The 26,189-nt window shown below is 42.1% G+C and overlaps 1 protein-coding gene across 1 annotated transcript in view; it reads right to left on the bottom strand.

Moving 5' to 3' along the window:
• Positions 1–26,189, bottom strand: part of mtus2b (microtubule associated tumor suppressor candidate 2b) — a 171,083-nt gene that overhangs the window by 30,022 nt on the left and 114,872 nt on the right. The window contains exons 7-8 of the mRNA XM_036965045.1: positions 23,488–23,622; positions 4,548–4,738 (exon numbers count right to left, since the gene is read on the bottom strand). Of these exons, the coding sequence (XP_036820940.1) occupies positions 4,548–4,738; positions 23,488–23,622 (326 nt within the window). The remainder of the gene's footprint in view (positions 1–4,547; positions 4,739–23,487; positions 23,623–26,189) is intronic.

The raw sequence follows: 26,189 nt of genomic DNA, 5'->3' as shown, positions 1-26,189 counted from the left end.
GAAAGGGAGAGGGAGGATGGGTGGGGAAGGGTAAGGGGGAGGGAGGATGGGTGAGGATGGATGAAGGAAGAAAAAGCTATGGGAGGGAGGGAGAGAGAGGTAGGGTAAGGAAGGGTGAGGTGAGGAGGGAGAAGTGATGGGAGGGAAGGAGGGAGGAGTGATGCCTTTCCATCAGTGAGACTAAATGCTTTCAGCCATCCAACTGTAATCTGATCACTATCTCTTCCTTGGGTGGGGCCAAGCTCTGGCTCAGAGCCAATAGGGAAAAGACAGTGAACTGTGATTGTGAAATCTTTAAGAAGATACAGTACAAGGACAAAGCATTACAATCCTAAAACCTCAAAGCAGCTCTCAATAGATATTACATTAAAACCAATAGCAAAATCCCAAAAGTGCAAACCTCGCGCATCTGGTACTCCAGGCAGATTCAAGCCAACACTCAAAGTACTTTAAAGGAATTTCAAGCATCCTTTAATTAGTCTGTCGGTGGCCAGCGGCGTCAGTTCAGCTAACGCTAGGGTATGGCTAAATGGGGTGTGTGGAAATACAGCTAACCCTAGGGTATGGCTAAATGGGGTGTGTGGAAATACAGCTAACCCTGGGGTATGGCTAAATGGGGTGTGTGGAAATACACCTAACCCTCGTGTATGGCTAAATGGGGTGTGTAGAAATACAGCTAACCCTCGGCTATGGCTAAATGGGGTGTGTAGAAATACAGCTAACCCTCGGGAATGGCTAAATGGGGTGTGTAGAAATACAGCTAACCCTCGGGTATGACTTCACAAGTTGAAGCTCCTTTATTGTACTTCTACACCATTTTAAACTCTACAAAGCTATCTGGAGAACAGCAAACACAAACACAATGCCCTCAGACATTCATCACAGCAATATTTCGGTTTACATATAAGGTCTGTGGAATGGCATGTATACTGTACTCATAGGGCGCAACAGGAAATAGATGAATAATACACGCTGTCAAGGCCCATTTCAAACCAGAGCATAAAACAGCTGACTGCGAATATAAACTACGGCAGATAAATCCTACACATTTAAATAAAAGGCACACGTCAAAGGACTTGGTACTGTATCTTTACAGGGAGATGGTACTGTATCTTTACAAGGAGATGGTACTGTATCTTTACAGGGAAATGGTACTGTATCTTTACAGGGAGATGGTACTGTATCTTTACAGGGAGATGGTACTGGGATATGGTACTGTATCTTTACAGGGAGATGGTACTGTATATTTACAGGGAGATGGTACTGTATCTTTACAGGGAGATGGTACAGGGATATGGTACTGTATTTTTACAGGGAGATGGTACTGTATATTTACAGGGAGATGGTACTGTATCTTTACAGGGAGATGGTACTGTATCTTTACAAGGAGATGGTACTGTATCTTTACAGGGAAATGGTACTGTATCTTTACAGGGAGATGGTACTGTATCTTTACAGGGAGATGGTACAGGGATATGGTACTGTATTTTTACAGGGAGATGGTACTGTATATTTACAGGGAGATGGTACTGTATCTTTACAGGGAGATGGTACTGTATCTTTACAAGGAGATGGTACTGTATCTTTACAAGGAGATGGTACTGTATCTTTACAGGGAAATGGTACTGTATCTTTACAGGGAGATGGTACTGTATCTTTACATGGAGATGGTACAATATCTTTACATGGAGATGGTACTGTATCTTTACAGGGAGATGGTACTGTATATTTACAGGGAGATGGTACAATATCTTTACATGGAGATGGTACTGTATCTTTACAGGGAAATGGTACTGTATCTTTACAGGGAGATGGTACTCTATCTTTACAGGGAGATGGTCCTGTATCTTTACAGGGAGATGGTACTGTATCTTTACATGGAGATGGTACAATATCTTTACAGGGAGATGGTACTGTATATTTACAGGGAGATGGTACTGTATCTTTACAGGGAGATGGTACTGTATCTTTACAAGGAGATGGTACTGTATCTTTACAAGGAGATGGTACTGTATCTTTACAAGGAGATGGTACTGTATCTTTACAGGGAAATGGTACTGTATCTTTACAGGGAGATGGTACTGTATCTTTACAGGGAGATGGTACTGTATCTTTACAGGGAGATGGTACTGTATCTTTACAGGGAGATGGTACTGTATCTTTACAGGGAGATGGTACTGTATCTTTACAAGGAGATGGTACTGTATCTTTACAAGGAGATGGTACTGTATCTTTACAGGGAAATGGTACTGTATCTTTACAGGGAGATGGTACTGTATCTTTACAGGGAGATGGTACTGTATCTTTACAGGGAGATGGTACTGTATCTTTACAGGGAGATGGTACTGTATCTTTACAGGGAGATGGTACTGTATCTTTACAGGGAGATGGTACTGGGATATGGTACTGTATCTTTATAGCGAGATGGTACTGTATCTTTACAGGGAGATGGTACTCTATCTTTACAGGGAGATGGTACTCTATCTTTACATAGAAGGAAGGTGCAAACATGATGATGTAATATTAGTCATGTATTCAGTACAGTAAATCTGATGTGTCCCAGGATTTGAATCCTATACATCAGCCTGTTCAACCTGTGTGTGTGTCTGTGTGTGTGTGTGTGTGTGTGTGTGTGTGTGTGTGTGTGTGTGTGTGTGTGTGTGTGTGTGTGTGTGTGTGAGTATTTTTAGAGTATTTTCAAATACTTTTCAAGTGTATTTTCGATTCCATTAAAATATTCAACTACTTGTCTTTTCAAGTAAATATAATGCTTACTTTAAATGTATGTGAGATATTTGAAATAGTATTTGAACCCAGTACTTCCCCACATTACATTGTGAAGTGCTATGGTCCTGCAATAGACTAGTGTCCTATTGTACATCAAGCTGCCTCACTCTACAGAAACAGGAGATAGACTAGTGTCCTGTCCAGGGGGTGTCCTGCTACATCAAGCTGTCTCACTACAGAAACAGGAGATAGACTAGTGTCCTGTCCAGGGGGTGTACTGTACATCAAGCTGTCTCACTACAGAAACAGGAGATAGACTAGTGTCCTGTCCAGGGGGTGTACTGTACATCAAGCTGCCTCACTACAGAAACAGGAGATAGACTAGTGTCCTGTCCAGGGGGTGTACTGTACATCAAGCTGCCTCACTACAGAAACAGGAGATAGACTAGTGTCCTGTCCAGGGGGTGTACTGTACATCAAGCTGCCTCACTCTACAGAAACAGGAGATAGACTAGTGTCCTGTCCAGGGGGTGTACTGTACATCAAGCTGTCTCACTACAGAAACAGGAGATAGACTAGTGTCCTGTCCAGGGGGTGTACTGTACATCAAGCTGCCTCACTACAGAAACAGGAGATAGACTAGTGTCCTGTCCAGGGGGTGTACTGTACATCAAGCTGCCTCACTCTACAGAAACAGGAGATAGACTAGTGTCCTGTCCAGGGGGTGTACTGTACATCAAGCTGCCTCACTACAGAAACAGGAGATAGACTAGTGTCCTGTCCAGGGGGTGTACTGTACATCAAGCTGCCTCACTCTACAGAAACAGGAGATAGACTAGTGTCCTGTCCAGGGGGTGTACTGTACATCAAGCTGCCTCACTCTACAGAAACAGGAGATAGACTAGTGTCCTGTCCAGGGGGTGTACTGTACATCAAGCTGCCTCACTCTACAGAAACAGGAGATAGACTAGTGTCCTGTCCAGGGGGTGTACTGTACATACAGCCGCTTCATAAACACTATATAGCTGCTTCATTAACACGATATAGCTGCTTGATAAACACTATATAGCTGCTTCATAAACACTATATAGCTGCTTCATAAACACTATATAGCTGCTTGATAAACACTATATAGCTGCTTCATAAACACTATATAGATGCTTCATTAACACGATATAGCTGCTTGATAAACACTATATAGCTGCTTCATAAACACTATATAGCTGCTTCATAAACACGATATAGATGCTTCATTAACACGATATAGCTGCTTGATAAACACTATATAGCTGCTTCATAAACACTATATAGATGCTTCATTAACACGATATAGCTGCTTGATAAACACTATATAGCTGCTTCATAAACACTATATAGATGCTTCATTAACACGATATAGCTGCTTGATAAACACGATATAGCTGCTTCATAAACACTATATAGCTGCTTCATAAACACGATATAGCTGCTTCATAAACACGATATAGCTGCTTCATAAACACTATATAGCTGCTTCATAAACACGATATAGATGCTTCATTAACACGATATAGCTGCTTGATAAACACTATATAGCTGCTTCATAAACACTATATAGATGCTTCATTAACACGATATAGCTGCTTGATAAACACGATATAGCTGCTTCATAAACACTATATAGCTGCTTCATAAACACGATATAGCTGCTTCATAAACACGATATAGCTGCTTCATAAACACGATATAGATGCTTCATTAACACGATATAGCTGCTTGATAAACACTATATAGCTGCTTCACAAATAATTTCTTATAAGCAAAGGTATACCGTTTATTACCTTGTGGCAGAAGTGCTGTGTAGTAATGGCAAACACCTCTAGTCCAAGAGAAGCCCTCTTCAGTTCAGCCTGCAGAGACAGGAGCTGTCGAGCCTGGTCCTCACAGCGCTCTCTCAGCTTCTGCACCAGGGCACGCTCACACTCCTGACCTCCGACCTCTGACCCACCACGATCTGCTGGTCTACCTCGGACTAGAGAGAGAGGAGAGAGAGAGAGAGGTTATGATGGGGAGGAGAGGGGGGAGTGTGGGAAAGAGAGAGAAACAAGGGGGAGAAAAAAGAGAGAAAGAGAGATAAAAAAGACAGAGAGAGATGGAACAGTGGTAGGCCTGATCAGCGATAACGACAAGACAGCCTATAGGGAGGAGGTCAGAGACCTGGCCGTGTGGTGCCAGGACAACAACCTCTCCCTCAACGTGATCAAGACTAAGGAGATGATTGTGGACTACAGGAAAAGGAGGACAGAGCACGCCCCCATTCTCATCAACGGGGCTGTAGTGGAGCAGGTTGAGAGATTCAAGATCCTTGGTGTCCACATCACCAACAAACTAACATGGTCCAAGCACACCAAGACAGTCGTGAAGAGGGCACGACAAAACCTATTCCCTGTCAGGAGACTGAAAAGATTTGGCATGGGTTCTCAGATCCTCAAAAGGTTCTACAGCTGCACCATCGAGAGCATCCTGACTGTTTCCATCACTGACTTGTATGGTAAGAGCTCGGAGTCCGACCGCAAGGCACTACAGAGGGTAGCGCGTACAGCCCAGTATATCACTGGGGCCAAGCTTCCTGCCATCCAGGACCTCTATACCAGGCGGTGTCAGAGGAAGGCCCAAAAAAATTGTCAAAAGCTCCAGTCATCCTAGTCATTAAGTGTTCTCTCTGCTACCGCACGGCAAGCGGTACCGGAGTGCCAAGTCTAGGTCCAACAGGCTCCTGAACAGTTTCTACCCCCAAGCCATAAGACTCCTGAACATCTAGTCAAATGGCCACCCAGACTATTTTCATTCCCCCCCCACCTTTACGCTGCTGCTACTCTCTGTTATTATCTATGCATCGTCACTTTAATAACTCTACCTACATGTACATACTACCTCAATTACCTCAACTAACCGGTAATCCCGCACATTGACTCTGTACCGGTACCCCCTGTATATAGCCTCCACATTGACTCTGTACCGGTACCCCCTGTATATAGCCTCCACATTGACTCTGTACCGGTACCCCCTGTATATAGCCTCCACATTGACTCTGTACCGGTACCCCTGTATATAGCCTCCACATTGACTCTGTACCGGTACCCCCTGTATATAGCCTCCACATTGACTCTGTACCGTAACACCCTGTATATAGTCTCCACATTGACTCTGTACCGGTACCCCCTGCATATAGCCTCCACATTGACTCTGTACCGGTACCCCCTGTATATAGACTCCACATTGACTCTGTACCGGTACCCCCTGTATATATAGACTCCACATTGACTCTGTACCGGTACCCCCTGTATATAGCCTCCACATTGACTCTGTACCGGTACCCCCTGTATATAGCCTCCACATTGACTCTGTACCGGTACCCCCTGTATATAGCCTCCACATTGACTCTGTACTGGTACCCCCTGTATATAGCCTCCACATTGACTCTGTACTGGTTCCCCCTGTATATAGTCTCCACATTGACTCTGTACCGGTTCCCCCTGTATATAGCCTCCACATTGACTCTGTACCGGTACCTCCTGTATATAGTCTCCACATTGACTCTGTACCGGTACCTCCTGTATATAGCCTTGTGAGTAAACATTTCACTGTAAGGCCTGTTGGTTAAGGGCTTGTAAGTACGCATTTCATTGTTGTATTCGGCGCACGTGAAAAGACATAGACAGGGATGGAAAAGACAGAGAGAGAGATGGAGAGAGAAATGGAAAGACAACGAGAGCGATGGAGAGAGCGATGGAAAGACAACGAGAGAGATGGAGAGAGAGATGGAAAGAGAGAGAGATGGAGAGAGAGAGAGAGATGGAGAGAGAGATGGAAAGACAGAGAGAGATGGAGAGAGAGAGAGAGATGGAGAGAGATGGAAAGACAGAGAGAGATGGAGAGAGAGATGGAAAGACAGAGATAGATGGAGAGAGAGATGGAAAGACAGAGAGAGATGGAGAGAGAGATAGAAAGACAGAGAGATGAAGACAGAGAGAGAGAGATGGAGAGAGAGAGAGATGGAGAGAAAGATGGAGAGAGAGATGGAGAGAGATGGAAAGACAGAGAGATGAAGACAGAGAGAGAGATGGAGAGAGAGATGGAGAGAGAGATGGAGAGAGAGATGGAAAGACAGAGAGAGATGGAGAGAGAGAGAGAGATGGAGAGAGATGGAAAGACAGAGAGAGATGGAGAGAGAGGGAGAGATGGAGAGAGAGATGGAAAGAGAGAGAGATGGAGAGAGAGATGGAAAGACAGAGAGAGATGGAGAGAGAGAGAGAGATGGAGAGAGATGGAAAGACAGAGAGAGATGGAGAGAGAGATGGAAAGACAGAGATAGATGGAGAGAGAGATGGAAAGACAGAGAGAGATGGAGAGAGAGATAGAAAGACAGAGAGATGAAGACAGAGAGAGAGATGGCGAGAGAGAGAGATGGAGAGAAAGATGGAGAGAGAGATGGAGAGAGATGGAAAGACAGAGAGATGAAGACAGAGAGAGAGATGGAGAGAGAGATGGAAAGACAGAGAGATGAAGACAGAGAGAGAGATGGAGAGAGAGATGGAGAGAGAGATGGAGAGAGAGATGGAGATGGAAAGAGAGGGAGAGATGGAGAGAGAGATGGAAAGAGAGAGAGATGGAGAGAAAGATGGAAAGACAGAGAGATGAAGACAGAGAGAGAGATGGAAAGAGAGAGATGGAAAAGATGAAGGCCAATTTCTATTTTACCCTGTTCATCACAAGTGTTGGAAAACTTGTCAATAATCAACTGACTGCCTTTCTTGATGTCTATAGTATTCTCTACGGTGAGCAATCTGGTTTCTGCTCATGTTCTGGATGTGTCACTGAAACCTTTAAGGTCCTCAATGATATCACCATTGCCCTCGATTTTAAGTAATATCGTGCTGCTATTTCTATTGACGGCCAAAGCTTTTGATAGCATTCTTGTGGGCCGGCTAAGGGGTATTTGCGTCTCTGAGGGGTCTTTGGCCTGGTTTGCTAAGTACCTCTCTCAAAGAGTGCACTGTATAAAGTCAGAACATAATGTACCGGTACCCCCATGGGTAGGATAGTCATCTGAATCAAGGTTAGTTTGGCAGCTGGGGGTGAAAGAGGAGCGATTACGATAGAGGAAACCAAGTCTAGATTTAACTTTAGCCTGCAGCTTTGATATGTGCTGAGAGAAGGACAGATATGAGACATATCAGTCCATCATATAAAACACAGTCTAACATATAAAACACAGTCTAACATATAAAACACAGTCTAACATATAAAACACAGTCTAACATATAAAACACAGTCTAACATATAAAACACAGTCCAACATATAAAACACAGTCCATCATATAAAACACAGTCCATCATATAAAACACAGTCCATCATATAAAACACAGTCCATCATATAAAACACAGTCTAACATATAAAACACAGTCTAACATATAAAACACAGTCTAACATATAAAACACAGTCTAACATATAAAACACAGTCTAACATATAAAACACAGTCCTTCATATAAAACACAGTCCATCATATAAAACACAGTCTAACATATAAAACACAGTCTAACATATAAAACACAGTCTAACATATAAAACACAGTCTAACATATAAAACACAGTCTAACATATAAAACACAGTCTAACATATAAAACACAGTCTATCATATAAAACACAGTCTAACATATAAAACACAGTCTAACATATAAAACACAGTCTAACATATAAAACACAGTCTAACATATAAAACACAGTCTAACATATAAAACACAGTCTAACATACAGTCCATCATATAAAACACAGTCCATCATATAAAACACAGTCCATCATATAAAACACAGTCCATCATATAAAACACAGTCTAACATATAAAACACAGTCTAACATATAAAACACAGTCTAACATATAAAACACAGTCTAACATATAAAACAGTCCATCATATAAAACAGAGTCTAACATACAGTCCATCATATAAAACACAGTCCATCATATAAAACACAGTCCATCATATAAAACACAGTCTAACATATAAAACACAGTCTAACATATAAAACACAGTCTAACATATAAAACACAGTCTAACATATAAAACACAGTCTAACATACAGTCCATCATATAAAACACAGTCCATCATATAAAACACAGTCTAACATATAAAACACAGTCCATCATATAAAACACAGTCTAACATATAAAACACAGTCCATCATATAAAACACAGTCTAACATATAAAACACAGTCCATCATATAAAACACAGTCTAACATATAAAACACAGTCCATCATATAAAACACAGTCTAACATATAAAACACAGTCTAACATATAAAACACAGTCTAACATATAAAACACAGTCCATCATATAAAACACAGTCCATCATATAAAACACAGTCCATCATATAAAACACAGTCCTTCATATAAAACACAGTCTAACATATAAAACACAGTCCATCATATAAAACACAGTCTAACATATAAAACACAGTCCATCATATAAAACACAGTCTAACATATAAAACACAGTCTAACATATAAAACACAGTCTATCTTATAAAACACAGTCTAACATATAAAACACAGTCTAACATATAAAACACAGTCCTTCATATAAAACACAGTCTAACATATAAAACACAGTCCATCATATAAAACACAGTCTAACATATAAAACACAGTCTAACATATAAAACACAGTCCATCATATAAAACACAGTCTAACATATAAAACACAGTCTAACATATAAAACACAGTCCTTCATATAAAACACAGTCCATCATATAAAACACAGTCCATCATATAAAACACAGTCTAACATATAAAACACAGTCTAACATATAAAACACAGTCTAACATACAGTCCATCATATAAAACACAGTCCATCATATAAAACACAGTCCATCATATAAAACACAGTCCATCATATAAAACACAGTCCATCATATAAAACACAGTCCATCATATAAAACACAGTCCATCATATAAAACACAGTCTAACATATAAAACACAGTCTAACATACAGTCCATCATATAAAACACAGTCCATCATATAAAACACAGTCCATCATATAAAACACAGTCCATCATATAAAACACAGTCCATCATATAAAACACAGTCCATCATATAAAACACAGTCTAACATATAAAACACAGTCCATCATATAAAACACAGTCTAACATATAAAACACAGTCTAACATATAAAACACAGTCTAACATACAGTCCATCATATAAAACACAGTCCATCATATAAAACACAGTCCATCATATAAAACACAGTCCATCATATAAAACACAGTCCATCATATAAAACACAGTCCATCATATAAAACACAGTCTAACACACAGTCCTTCATATAAAACACAGTCCATCATATAAAACACAGTCTAACATATAAAACACAGTCTAACATATAAAACACAGTCTAACATATAAAACACAGTCCATCATATAAAACACAGTCCATCATATAAAACACAGTCTAACATATAAAACACAGTCCTTCATATAAAACACAGTCCTTCATATAAAACACAGTCCATCATATAAAACACAGTCCTTCATATAAAACACAGTCCATCATATAAAACACAGTCCATCATATAAAACACAGTCCTTCATATAAAACACAGTCTAACATATAAAACACAGTCTAACATATAAAACACAGTCTAACATATAAAACACAGTCTAACATATAAAACACAGTCCTTCATATAAAACACAGTCCATCATATAAAACACAGTCCATCATATAAAACACAGTCTAACATATAAAACACAGTCTAACATATAAAACACAGTCTAACATATAAAACACAGTCTAACATATAAAACACAGTCCTTCATATAAAACACAGTCCATCATATAAAACACAGTCCTTCATATAAAACACAGTCTAACATATAAAACACAGTCTAACATATAAAACACAGTCTAACATATAAAACACAGTCCTTCATATAAAACACAGTCCATCATATAAAACACAGTCCTTCATATAAAACACAGTCTAACATATAAAACACAGTCTAACATATAAAACACAGTCTAACATATAAAACACAGTCTAACATATAAAACACAGTCTAACATATAAAACACAGTCTAACATATAAAACACAGTCTAACATACAGGCCATCATATAAAACACAGTCCAGCAGGGTGATCTTTTGACCTCATTACTGGAAGATCAGACACATGAGACATTACTTTAGTACGGGTACACACAAACACACACACACAAACACACACACACGCACACGCACACACACTAAAATATTGATGAAGGAAGTTGGATCATTGACTGCTTGAAGGATCCTTTGTGTATACTGTAAAGGGCATGGAAAGATCTGGAAAGATGCTATTCTCCAAAACCTCGGGGTATTAATTGCATTCAAATTTATTTTCACTATGATTAAAAATTAAATGAAAGCCTGCAGCGTTATAGATATTTTGCCTGCAAACCCCCCCCCCCAAAAAAAAAAATCTCTTCTCACTCTCTCTGTCCTTTTCTCTTCCCCCTCACCCCCCCCCCCACCCCCCCACCCCCTCCTCTGTGCTATGACATGGAATAAAGAACAACCAATCACACTTTTATCTGAATATACCGATTCACTTGAACATCTTTATTTAATATTTAAATTATTTGACAAGTCAGTTTTAAGAAAACATCTTTGGTTGGTGAAAACATAGCTTTTTTTTTACGCTCACTTTGAGGCAAGCAACACTGAAACATGCATGAGACCACCAGCTGCTCCAGGACGATTGTGTGATCACGCTCTCCATAGCCAATGTGAGCAAGACCTTAAAACAGGTCAACATTCAGATTACCAGGACCTGTACTCAGAGTGTCTTCACTGACATTTTCAACCTCTCCCTGACGACTGAGTCTGTAATACCTCCATGTTTAAAGCAAATCACCAGACCACCATAGTCAATGTGCCCAAGGAAGCGAAGGTAACCTTCCATAAATGATTACCGCCCGCATAGCACTCACGTCGGTAGTCATGAAGTGCTTTGAAAGGCTGGTCATGGCTCACATCAACACCATAATCCCGGACCCCCTAGACCCACTCCAGTTCGCATACGGTTAAATAAAGGTGAAATAAAAATAAAATAAATACCGCCTCGGCAGAAGAAGTCGTGAAGGGGGCACGACAACGCCTTTTCCCCCGCAGGAGACTGAAACGATTTGGCATGTGTCAAGATTTATCAAGATTTGGCATTCCTGGCATCCAGGACCTATACACGGCGAGCTCAGAGAGAGGGGAGCGAGCTCAGAGAGAAAGGAGCGAGCTCAGAGAGAAAGGAGCGAGCTCAGAGAGAGAGGAGCGAGCTCAGAGAGAGAGGAGCGAGCTCAGAGAGGAGCGAGCTCAGAGAGAGAGGAGCGAGCTCAGAGAGAGAGGAGCGAGCTCACAGAGAGAGGAGCGAGCTCAGAGAGAGAGGAGCGAGCTCAGAGAGAGAGGAGCGAGCTCAGAGAGAGAGGAGCGAGCTCAGAGAGAGAGGAGCGAGCTCACAGAGAGAGGAGCGAGCTCAGAGAGAGAGGAGCGAGCTCAGAGAGAGAGGAGCGAGCTCAGAGAGAGAGGAGCGAGCTCACAGAGAGAGGAGCGAGCTCACAGAGAGAGGAGCGAGCTCACAGAGAGAGGAGCGAGCTCAGAGAGAGAGGAGCGAGCTCAGAGAGAGAGGAGCGAGTTCAGAGAGAGAGGAGCGAGCTCAGAGAGAGAGGAGCGAGCTCACAGAGAGAGGAGCGAGCTCAGAGAGAGAGGAGCGAGCTCAGAGAGAGAGGAGCGAGCTCAGAGAGAGAGGAGCGTGCTCAGAGAGAGAGAGCGAGCGACTCCCAAAAATTGTGAAAGAATCCAGCCACCCTAGTCATAAACTGTTCTCTCTGCTACCGCATGGCAAGTGGTACCGGAGCGCCAAGTCTAGGTCGAAAAGACTCTACTACAGCTTCTATCGCCAACGGACTATTTACATTGACACCCCCCCATTTGTTTTGTACACTGCTGATACATGCTGTTTATTATCTATGCATAGTCACTTAACCCCCACCTACATGTACATATTACCTCGACTAACCCCCTAATCCCCGCACACTGACTCGGTACCGGTACCCCCTGTACAAACCCTTGCAATTGTTATTTTAGCGTGTTTATATTTTTAATATATATATATATTTTTTTTTAACTTTAGTTTATTTAGTAAATATTTTCTTAACTCTATTTTCGTAAGCATTTCTCCTCTCTCTACATTTACACTTGTACAATTTGATTTGTTTTGATTTGAGATGCTTTCTGAAACTGGGTCCGACTGAGAAAATGCTGACCAGTATAGAGAGGTGATCTGACAGGATGGAAGTACTACAGCCATGGAACTAGGTACAGACCAAGACCAGACGGAGAGCAGGATGGTAGTACTACAGCCATGGAACTAGGTACAGACCAAGACCAGACGGAGAGCAGGATGGTAGTACTACAGCCATGGAACTAGGTACAGACCAAGACCAGACGGAGAGCAGGATGGTAGTACTACAGCCATGGAACTAGGTACAGACCAAGACCAGACGGAGAGCAGGATGGTAGTTCTACAGCCATGGAACTAGGTACAGACCAAGACCAGACGGAGAGCAGGATGGTAGTACTACAGCCATGGAACTAGGTACAGACCAAGACCAGACGGAGAGCAGGATGGTAGTACTACAGCCATGGAACTAGGTACAGACCAAGACCAGACGGAGAGCAGGATGGTAGTACTACAGACGGAGAGAGCACACTACACCGGTTTTAAGGCTGCCTGTGAGTTTTATCATTCATTTTAATATTGTTTTTTAAATCAATCCATGACTGGGCACCCCGATACATGTCAGACATGCTTTATGTTATGTATCCAGTAGGTCCCTCAGGTCCTCTGGCCTTTTAACGAATGGAGCTATCGTCAGACCGGCTGGAAGGCTGTGTTCCTTACAGGACCAGGGAGGGGAGAGACCTTGGGCTAGTAGTAGATGGTTTAACAGGTGGCAGACAATGTGGAAAGGCTTGTGAACTATATTGTATCTAAGAGGAGGAGAGACATTTATGACGAAATGTGAGGTATATAAATCAATGTACAGTGCCTTGCGAAAGTATTCGGCCCCCTTGAACTTTGCGACCTTTTGCCACATTTCAGGCTTCAAACATAAAGATATAAAACTGTATTTTTTTGGGAAGAATCAACAACAAGTGGGACACAATCATGAAGTGGAACAACATTTATTGGATATTTCAAACTTTTTTAACAAATCAAAAACTGAAAAATTGGGCGTGCAAAATTATTCAGCCCCTTTACTTTCATTGCAGCAAACTCTCTCCAGAAGTTCAGTGAGGATCTCTGAATGATCCAATGTTGACCTAAATGACTAATGATGATAAATACAATCCACCTGTGTGTAATCAAGTCTCCGTATAAATGCACCTGCACTGTGATAGTCTCAGAGGTCCGTTAAAAGCGCAGAAAGCATCATGAAGAACAAGGAACACACCAGGCAGGTCCGAGATACTGTTGTGAAGAAGTTTAAAGCCGGATTTGGATACAAAAAGATTTCCCAAGCTTTAAACATCCCAAGGAGCACTCTGCAAGCGATAATATTGAAATGGAAGGAGTATCAGACCACTGCAAATCTACCAAGACCTGGCCGTCCCTCTAAACTTTCAGCTCATACAAGGAGAAGACTGATCAGAGATGCAGCCAAGAGGCCCATGATCACTCTGGATGAACTGCAGAGATCTACAGCTGAGGTGGGAGACTCTGTCCATAGGACAACAATCAGTCGTATATTGCACAAATCTGGCCTTTATGGAAGAGTGGCAAGAAGAAAGCCATTTCTTAAAGATATCCATAAAAAGTGTCGTTTAAAGTTTGCCACAAGCCACCTGGGAGACACACCAAACATGTGGAAGAAGGTGCTCTGGTCAGATGAAACCAAAATGGAACTTTTTTGGCAACAATGCAAAACGTTATGTTTGGCGTAAAAGCAACACAGCTGAACACACCATCCCCACTGTCAAACATGGTGGTGGCAGCATCATGGTTTGGGCCTGCTTTTCTTCAGCAGGGACAGGGAAGATGGTTAAAATTGATGGGAAGATGGATGGAGCCAAATACAGGACCATTCTGGAAGAAAACCTGATGGAGTCTGCAAAAGACCTGAGACTGGGACGGAGATTTGTCTTCCAACAAGACAATGATCCAAAACATAAAGCAAAATCTACAATGGAATGGTTCAAAAATAAACATATCCAGGTGTTAGAATGGCCAAGTCAAAGTCCAGACCTGAATCCAATCGAGAATCTGTGGAAAGAACTGAAAACTGCTGTTCACAAATGCTCTCCATCCAACCTCACTGAGCTCAAGCTGTTTTGCAAGGAGGAATGGGAAAAAATGTCAGTCTCTCGATGTGCAAAACTGATAGAGACATACCCCAAGCGACTTACAGCTGTAATCGCAGCAAAAGGTGGCGCTACAAAGTATTAACTTAAGGGGGCTGAATAATTTTGCACGCCCAATTTTTCAGTTTTTGATTTGTTAAAAAAGTTTGAAATATCCAATAAATGTCGTTCCACTTCATGATTGTGTCCCACTTGTTGTTGATTCTTCACAAAAAAATACAGTTTTATATCTTTATGTTTGAAGCCTGAAATGTGGCAAAAGGTCGCAAAGTTCAAGGGGGCCGAATACTTTCGCAAGGCACTGTACATGACATTATGACGAGAGCTCTCGGGAAATAAATGCTACTGATTAATTTTGAGACTGGTCTCTGTCCATTTTATGCAAATAAGCATCTTACAAATTCTCAGAAACGGACAGAGTGTTTTAATTGAATTGATTAATGAACATATAGGAGTTAAATTCCTCTAACAGATTTGATCCCTGTCCTGTTGACTTGACCCTGTAAATACCCATCACTCTCTCTGGTACCATGTTGACTTGACCCTGTAAATACCCATAACTCTCTCTGGTACCATGTTGACTTGACCCTGTAAATACCCATAACTCTCTCTGGTACCATGTTGACTTGACCCTGTAAATACCCATCACTCTCTCTGGTACCATGTTGACTTGACCCTGTAAATACCCATAACTCTCTCTGGTACCATGTTAACTTGACCCTGTAAATACCCATCACTCTCTCTGGTACCATGTTAACTTGACCCTGTAAATACCCATCACTCTCTCTGGTACCATGTTGACTTGACCCTGTAAATACCCATCACTCTCTCTGGTACCATGTTGACTTGACCCTGTAAATACCCATCACTCTCTCTGGTACCATGTTGACTTGACCCTGTAAATACCCATCACTCTCTCTGGTACCATGTTGACTTGACCCTGTAAATACCCATCACTCTCTCTGGTACCATGTTGACTTGACCCTGTAAATACCCATCACTCTCTCTGGTACCATGTTGACTTGACCCTGTAAATACCCATAACTCTCTCTGGTACCATGTTAACTTGACCCTGTAAATACCCATCACTCTCTCTGGTACCATGTTGACTTGACCCTGTAAATACCCATCACTCTCTCTGGTACCATGTTGACTTGACCCTGTAAATACCCATCACTCTCTCTGGTACCATGTTGACTTGACCCTGTAAATACCCATCACTCTCTCTGGTACCATGTTGACTTGACCCTGTAAATACCCATAACTCTCTCTGGTACCAGGTTGACTTGACCCTGTCAGTTAAATACCCATCACTCTCTCTGGTACCATGTTGACTTGACCCTGTAAATACCCATAACTCTCTCTGGTACCAGGTTGACTTGACCCTGTAAATACCCATAACTCTCTCTGGTATCATGTTGACTTGACACACTGACATTGTGAGCTATCCACATGAAATCACTTAATAGTTTATTACGACCCTTTTCTAAAACATAACTGTTTTATCTAAAGAGCTCTTCAGATAAGTAGGCGATATGTTACGTAACCAATAAGGTGAGAGAGAGAGAGAGAGAGAGAGAGAGAGAGACAGAGAGAGACAGAGAGAGAGAGAGAGAGAGAGAGAGAGAAGAGAGAGAGAGAGAGAAGAGAGAGAGAGAGAGAGGTAGAGAGAGAGAGGTAGCGAGAGAGAGAGAGAGAGAGAGAGAGAGAGAGAGACAGAGAGAGACAGAGAGAGAGAGAGAGAGAGAGAGAGAGAGAAGAGAGAGAGAGAGAGAAGAGAGAGAGAGAGAGAGGTAGAGAGAGAGAGGTAGCGAGAGAGAGAGAGAGAGAGAGAGAGAGAGAGAGAGAGAGAGAGAGAGAGAGAGAGAGAGAGAGAGAGAGAGAGAGAGAGAGAGAGAGAGAGAGAGAGAGAGAGAGACCTGGCTCTCGAGAGAAGACAGGCTATGTGCAACACTGCCCACAAAATGAGCTGGAAACTGAGATGCACTTCCTAACCTCCTGCCAAATATATGACCATATTAGAGACGCATATTTCCCTCAGATTAAACACAGACACACAAAGAATTAGAAAACAAATGCAATTTTGGTTAAATCCCATATCTTTTGGGTGAAATACCAAGATTTGTGATCTGTTGCCACAAGAAAAGGTCAACCAGTGAAGAAGAAACATTATTTTCCCTTTTGTACTTTAACCATTTACACATCATTACAACACTGTATTATTACATACAAATACATTTGAAATGTCTTTATTATTTTTCAAACTTTTTTGAGTGGAATGTTTATTGTTCATTTTTTATTGTCTATTTCACCTTTGTACATTAACTATTTCACTTGCTTTGGCAACGTTAACATATGTTTCCCCCGTGCCAATAAAGCCCCTTTTAAAATTGAATTGATAAAACAGAGAGACGATACAGTACAGTAGATGGTGTGTGAGACAGAAGGTGGCCACTAGGTGGCAGCCCGGTACCAGTTTTCCTCCATGATTCTTGGCCAGAGCCCACCGGTACTACCGCAGTGTTCTGCTTAAAGGCACCTACAGTACACCCTGCTACCACTAGAGGGCAGCCGGACCCACGTCTACAGTACAGCGCAGGGCTGCAAGGACAATGCCGACAAAAGCATGGCGTCGGGGACACACAGTACTATCTACGTGATACAAGAGGTCTCAATGGTAATGCTCCTTAGAGACTTTTTGCTCTTAAATCATTGCTGTGTCTCTCACTTTTTTTACAATGACAATATATGCATTCACTCTTCAATTGCCTTCTAGGATTCAATAAAAATATTCTCACATACACATTAATTTACGCACCAAGTACTACTAAGGGATTCATGCTTAATCTCTGCACATTCACAGCCTCTGAATTGCGGACATATCTAACAACGGTTTGAAGAGATTCGGGAGGACAAACAAGCTATTAAACATTTAAGTGTGTTGACAGCTAAAGTAAAGTGTATTTAGCTCAGTGTCATTATAGGACCCAATGGGCCAGTCAGTGGAGTCAGCCTCTTCCACTGTAGCTCTATTAGTCTCTGTAGTGGAGCTGTGAATAACCTAGACGTGGGTTTAAACAGCGTTTGTTTTCTTTCAGACACTTTCGAGCGTTCGATTCAGCCAGATGGGCTGGGTTTGTACTTTTCTGGACTATGCGATTGGTTCTATTGCGTCAGGAAAGCTTGATCATGTGTGAAAGAAAAAAGATACTTCTTGAACCCAGGTATGTGTGCGTGTGTGTGTGTGTGTGTGTACGACTGCTGCTTCTCTGCTTCTCACATACCCATATCTGTTCATCTGTAAGAGCAGACATGGGGATACCAATGGCCATGTGGTCAGAGACCGTGTCAAGCTGGTGTTACAGAGAGAGAGAGAGAGAGAGAGGAGAGAGAGAAGGAGAGAGAGAGAGAGAGAGGAGAGAGAGAGAGAGAGAGAGAGGAGAGAGAGAGAGAGAGAGAGGAGAGAGAGAAGGAGAAAGAGAGAGAGAGAGAGAGAGAGGAGAGAGAGAAGGAGAGAGAGAGAGAGAGAGAGAGAGAGAGAGAGAGAGAGAGAGAGAGAGAGAGAGAGAGAGAAGGAGAGAGAGAGAGAGAGAGAGAGAGAGAGGAGAGAGAGAGAGAGAGAGGAGAGAGAGAAGGAGAAAGAGAGAGAGAGAGAGAGAGAGAGGAGAGAGAGAAGGAGAGAGAGAGAGAGAGAGAGAGAGAGAGAGAGAGAGAGAGAGAAGGAGAGAGAGAGAGAGAGAGAGAGAGAGAGAGAGAGAGAGAGAGAGAGAGAGAGAGAGAGAGAGAGCGAGAGACTAATCATCCTGGAATATCCAAGGCCTGAGGTCATCTGCCTTTGGCCTAAAGAGCAGGAACCCGGACTTCACCAAAGAAATCGATAATACAGACATTGTCATCCTGCAAGAAACCTGGTATAGAGGAGATGGACCCACTGGTTGCCCTCTAGGTTACAGAGAGCTGGTAGTCCCATCCACCAAACTACCAGGTGTGAAACAGGGAAGGGACTCAGGGGGTATTCTAATTTGGTATAGAGCAGACCTAACTCACTCCATTAAATTAATCAAAACAGGAACATTCTACATTTGGCTAGAAATTCAAAAGGAAATGATCCTAACAGAGAAAAATGTCCTCCTGTGTGCTACCTATATCCCCACACTAGAATCCCCATACTTTAATGAAGACAGCTTCTCGATCCTGGAGGGGGAAATCAATCATTTCCAGGCCCAGGGACATGTACTAGTCTGTGGCGACCTAAATGCCAGAACCGGACAAGAACCTGACACCCTCAGCACACAGGGGGACAAACACCTGCCTGGAGGTGACAGCATTCCCTCCCACATATGCCCCCCTAGGCACAACTATGACAACATAACCAACAAAAACGGGTCACAACTCCTGCAGCTCTGTCGCACGCTGGGTATATATATACATAGTCAACGGTAGAATTTGAGGGGACTCCTATGGTAGGTACACCTATAGCTAATCTCTTGGCAGTATTACTGTAGACTGCTTTATCACTGACCTCAACCCAGAGTCTCTCAGAGCGTTCACAGTCAGCCCACTGACACCCCTATCAGACCACAGCAAAATCACAGTCTACTTAAACAGAGCAATACTCAATCATGAGGCATCAAAGCCAAAGGAACTGAGTAACATTAAGAAATGCTATAGATGGAAGGAATGCAGTTTGGAAACCTACCAAAAAACAATTAGGCAACAACAAATTAAATCCCTTTTAGACAATTTCCTGGGTAAAACGTTCCACTGTAATAGTGAAGGTGTAAACTTGGCAGTAGAAAATCTTAACAGTGTATTTGACCTCTCAGCTTCCCTATCAAATCTAAAAATCTCAAATAGAAAACCGAAGAAAATTAACAACAATGATAAATGGTTTGATGAAGAATGCAAAAATCTAAGAAAGAAATTGAGAAACCTGTCCAACCAAAAACACAGAGACCTAGAAAACCTGAGTCCACACCTTTTTTTAATATGTATATATGTTTTTACCTTTATTTAACGAGGCAAGTCAGTTAAGAACAAATTCTTATTTTCAATGACGGCCTAGGAACAGTGGGTTAACTGCCTGTTCAGGGGCAGAACGCCGTAGGCAGACCTGGCTCTCAAGAGAAGACAGGCTATGTGCAACACTGCCCACAAAATGAGGTGGAAACTGAGCTGCACTTCCTAACCTCCTGCCCAATGTATGACCATATTAGAGAGACATATTTCCCTCAGATTACACAGATCCACAAAGAATTCAAAAACAAATCCAATTTTGATAAACTCCCATATCCACTGGGTGAAATTCCACAGTGTGCCATTACAGCAGCAAGATGTGTGACCTGTTGCCATGAGAAAAGGGCAACCAGTGAAGAACACACACCATTGTAAATACAACCCATATTTATGCTTATATATTTTATCTTGTGTCCTTTGCCATTTGTACATTGTTAAAACACTGTATATATATATATATATATATATATATATATATATATATATATATATATAACATTTGTAATGTCTTTATTGTTTTGAAACTTCTGTATGTGTAATGTTTACTGTTAATTTGTATTGTTTATTTCACTTTATTTATTATCTACCTCACTTGCTTTGGCAATGTTAACACATGTTTCCCATGCCAATAAAGCCCTTGAATTGAATTGAATTGAGAGAGAGAGGAGAGAGAGAGAGAGAGAGAGAGAGAGAGAGAGAGAGAGAGAGGAGAGAAGAGAGAGAAGAGAGAGAGGAGAGAGAGAGAGGAGAGGAGAGAGGAGAGAAGAGAGAGAAGAGAGAGGAGAGAGAGAGGAGAGAGAGGAGAGAGAGAGACAGAGAGAGAGAGGAGAGAGAGAGGAAAGAGAGAGATACGAAGAACAGTGTGAGAGAGCTGAGAGAGAGAGGAGAGAGAAGAGAGAGGAGAGAGAGAGAGAGAGAGAGAGAGGAGAGGATAGAGGAGAGAAGAGAGAGAAGAGAGAGGAGAGAGAGAGAGGAGAGGAGAGAGGAGAGAAGAGAGAGAAGAGAGAGGAGAGAGAGAGGAGAGAGAGGAGAGAGAGGAGAGAGAGAGAGAGAGAGACAGAGAGAGAGAGGAGAGGAGAGGAGAAAGAGAAGAGAGAGGAGAGAGAGGAGAGAGAGAGAGAGAGAGAGACAGAGAGAGAGAGGAGAGAGAGAGGAGGGAGAGAGATAAGAAGAACAGTGTGAGAGAGATGAGAGAGATAGAGAGATGAGAGAGATAGAGAGAGAGAGAGGAGAGAAAAGAGAGAGAGAGAGCTAGGCATAGAACTAGAGAGAAAGAGAGAGAGACAGAGTCATGTTAACACCACCTAGACTCTGAGATATACAGACAACAGAGTCATGTTAACACCACCTAGACTCTGAGATATACAGACAACAGAGTCATGTTAACACCACCTAGACTCTGAGATATACAGACTACAGAGTCATGTTAACACCTCCTAGACTCTGAGATATACAGACTACAGAGTCATGTTAACACCACCTAGACTCTGAGATATACAGACTACAGAGTCATGTTAACACCACCTAGACTCTGAGACATACAGACTACAGAGTCATGTTAACACCACCTAGACTCTGAGATATACAGACTACAGAGTCATGTTAACACCTCCTAGACTCTGAGATATACAGAGTCATGTTAACAACACCTAGACTCTGAGACATACAGACTACAGAGTCATGTTAACACCACCTAGACTCTGAGATATACAGACTACAGAGTCATTTTAACACCACCTAGACTCTGAGATATACAGACTAGAGTCATGTTAACACCACCTAGACTCTGAGATATACAGACTACAGAGTCATGTTAACAACACCTAGACTCTGAGACATACAGACTAGAGAGTCATGTTAACACCACCTAGACTCTGAGATATACAGACTACAGAGTCATGTTAACACCACCTAGACTCTGAGATATACAGACTACAGAGTCATGTTAACACCACCTAGACTCTGAGATATACAGACTACAGAGTCATGTTAACACCTCCTAGACTCTGAGATATACAGACTACAGAGTCATGTTAACACCACCTAGACTGAGATATACAGACTACAGAGTCATGTTAACACCACCTAGACTCTGAGATATACAGACTACAGAGTCATGTTAACACCACCTAGACTCTGAGATATACAGAGTCATGTTAACACCACCTAGACTCTGAGATATACAGAGTCACGTTAACACCACCTAGACTCTGAGACATACAGACTACAGAGTCATGTTAACACCACCTAGACTCTGAGATATACAGACTATAGTCATGTTAACACCACCTAGACTCTGAGATATACAGACTACAGAGTCATGTTAACACCTCCTAGACTCTGAGATATACAGAGTCATGTTAACACCACCTAGACTCTGAGACATACAGACTACAGAGTCATGTTAACACCACCTAGACTCTGAGATATACAGACTACAGAGTCATGTTAACACCACCTAGACTCTGAGATATACAGACTAGAGTCATGTTAACACCACCTAGACTCTGAGATATACAGAGTCATGTTAACACCACCTAGACTCTGAGATATACAGACTAGAGTCATGTTAACACCTCCTAGACTCTGAGATATACAGACTACAGAGTCATGTTAACACCACCTAGACTCTGAGATATACAGACTAGAGTCATGTTAACACCACCTAGACTCTGAGATATACAGAGTCATGTTAACACCACCTAGACTCTGAGATATACAGACTAGAGTCATGTTAACACCTCCTAGACTCTGAGATATACAGACTACAGAGTCACGTTAACACCACCTAGACTCTGAGATATACAGACTACATAGTCACGTTAACACCACCTAGACTCTGAGACATACAGAGTCATGTTAACACCACCTAGACTCTGAGACATACAGACTACAGAGTCATGTTAACACCACCTAGACTCTGAGATATACAGACTAGAGTCACGTTAACACCACCTAGACTCTGAGATATACAGACTACAGAGTCACGTTAACACCACCTAGACTCTGAGACATACAGAGTCATGTTAACACCACCTAGACTCTGAGACATACAGACTACAGAGTCATGTTAACACCACCTAGACTCTGAGATATACAGACTAGAGTCATGTTAACAACACCTAGACTCTGAGACATACAGACTACAGAGTCATGTTAACACCACCTAGACTCTGAGATATACAGACTACAGAGTCATGTTAACACCACCTAGACTCTGAGATATACAGACTACATAGTCATGTTACACACACAGGATGGGTGGAGGACTTGGTGTGGGGGGGTAGAGCTTACCTGTGGGAGAGACCCGGGCCGGGGGCTGCACGGAGCGGCGGTGGAGGGCAGGGGCGTTGGGGGGCTGGGGGCTGCTCTGGCTGGGGGGTACAGGGGACAGGTGAAGGGGGATGTCATCACTACCACTGCTTGGACCTAGAGAGGGGACAGACGGAGGGAAACAAAGAGGTTAGGGTTAGGGTTACGTTAGGGTTAGGTTAGGGTTAGGTTAGGGTTAGGATAGGGTTAGGTTAGGGTTAGGGTTACGTTAGGGTTAGGTTAGGGTTAGGTTATGGTTAGGTTAGGGTTACGTTAGGGTTAGGGTTACGTTAGGGTTAGGTTAGGGTTAGGGTTATGTTAGGGTTAGGTTTACGTTAGGGTTAGGGTTAGGGTTAGGTTAGGGTTAGGTTATGGTTAGGTTAGGGTTACGTTAGGGTTAGGTTAGGGTTAGGGTTACGTTAGGGTTAGGTTTACGTTAGGGTTACGTTAGGGTTAGGTTAGGGTTACTTTAGGGTTAGGGTTACGTTAGGGTTAGGTTAGGGTTAGGGTTAGGTTAGGGTTACGTTAGGGTTAGGGTTACGTTAGTGTTAGGTTAGGGTTACGTTAGGGTTAGGTTAGGGTTAGGGTTACGTTAGGGTTAGGTTAGGGTTATGTTAGGGTTAGGTTAGGGTTAGGGTTACGTTAGGGTTAGGTTAGGGTTACAACTCAGTTATTCATAACATCATAAATGCTTCCACATGTAACCCAACGCCTCTGAATCAGAGAGTAACCCTAACGTAACCATAACGTAACCATAACGTAACCCTAACCCTTATTCATAACATCATAAATGTTTCCACATGTAACCCAACGCCCCTGAATCAGAGAGTAACCCTAACGTAACCATAACGTAACCATAACGTAACCCTAACGTAACCCTAACCCTTATTCATAACATCATAAATGTTGCCACATTCAACATTCGGTGTTGGCTGAATTAGCTCTGCATACAACAGTACAACGACGGCTTCAAAAAAACCAAACACAGTATTTAACCAGTAATAACGTGCTTCTCCCGCTCTCAGTGTGAATACAACTATCTCTGAGAAGGAGGTGTGCTGGGTTCTGGCTCGGGGGGACATTAGATATTGTCTCTAGGTTGATCTGGGAGGTGTGCTGGGTTCTGGCTCAGGGGGACATTAGATATTGTCTCTAGGTTGATCTGTATTAATGACTGCAGTTTCCTGGTCCTACCTCCTCGTCTCTAGCCCCATACACTGGCCCGACCAACCAGTGCTCCCATACATTGTCTAACCAGAGCTATCTGCATTGTGTCCCGCCACCCGCCAACCCCTCTTTAACGCTGCTGCTACTCTGTTCATCATATATGCATAGTCACTTTAACCATACCTACATGTACATACTACCTCAATCAGCCTGACTAACAGGTGTCTGTATATATCCTCCCTACTGTATATAGCCTCTCTACTGTATATAACCTCTCTACTGTATGTAGCCTCTCTACTGTATATAGCCTCTCTACTGTATATAGACTCTCTACTGTATATAGCCTCTCTACTGTATATAGCCTCTCTACTGTATATAACCTCTCTACTGTATGTAGCCTCTCTACTGTATATAGCCTCTCTACTGTATATAGACTCTCTACTGTATATAGCCTCTCTACTGTATATAACCTCTCTACTGTATATAGCCTCTCTACTGTATATAGCCTCTCTACTGTATATAACCTCTCTACTGTATATAGCCTCTCTACTGTATGTAGCCTCTCTACTGTATATAGCCTCCCTACTGTATATAGCCTCTCTACTGTATATAGCCTCTCTACTGTATATAACCTCTCTACTGTATATAGCCTCTCTACTGTATATAGCCTCCCTACTGTATATAGCCTCTCTACTGTATATAGCCTCTCTACTGTATATAGCCTCTCTACTGTATATAGCCTCTCTACTGTATATAGCCTCTCTACTGTATATAGCCTCTCTACTGTATATAGCCTCTCTACTGTATATAGCCTCTCTACTGTATATAGCCTCTCTACTGTATATAGCCTCTCTACTGTATATAGCCTCTCTACTGTATATAGCCTCTCTACTGTATATAGCCTCTCTACTGTATATAACCTCTCTACTGTATATAGCCTCTCTACTGTATATAGCCTCTCTACTATAGCCTCTCTACTGTATATAGCCTCGCTACTTTTATAGCCTCTCTACTGTATATAGCCTCTCTACTGTATATAACCTCTACTGTATATAGCCTCTACTGTATATAGCCTCTCTACTGTATATAGCCTCTCTACTGTATATAGCCTCTCTACTGTATATAGCCTCTCTACTGTATATAGCCTCTCTACTGTATATAGCCTCTCTACTGTATATAGCCTCTCTACTGTATATAGCCTCTCTACTGTATATAGCCTCTCTACTGTATATAACCTCTCTACTGTATATAACCTCTCTACTGTATATAGCCCCTCTACTGTATATAGCCTCTCTACTGTATATAGCCTCTCTACTGTATATAGCCTCTCTACTGTATATAGCCTCTCTACTGTATATAGCCTCTCTACTGTATATAGCCTCTCTACTGTATATAGCCTCTACTGTATATAGCCTCTACTGTATATATCCTGTCTTCTTACTGTTGTTTTATTTCTTTACCTATCTATTGTTCACCTAATACATTTTCTGTACTATTGGTTAGAGCCTGTAAGTAAG

The sequence above is a fragment of the Oncorhynchus mykiss genome, chromosome 27, assembly GCF_013265735.2.
Source record: "Oncorhynchus mykiss isolate Arlee chromosome 27, USDA_OmykA_1.1, whole genome shotgun sequence".
Classification (NCBI taxonomy): Eukaryota; Metazoa; Chordata; class Actinopteri; order Salmoniformes; family Salmonidae; genus Oncorhynchus; species Oncorhynchus mykiss.
Note: the sequence above shows the minus strand (reverse complement) of the source record. Positions and strands in the feature narration are given on the sequence as shown.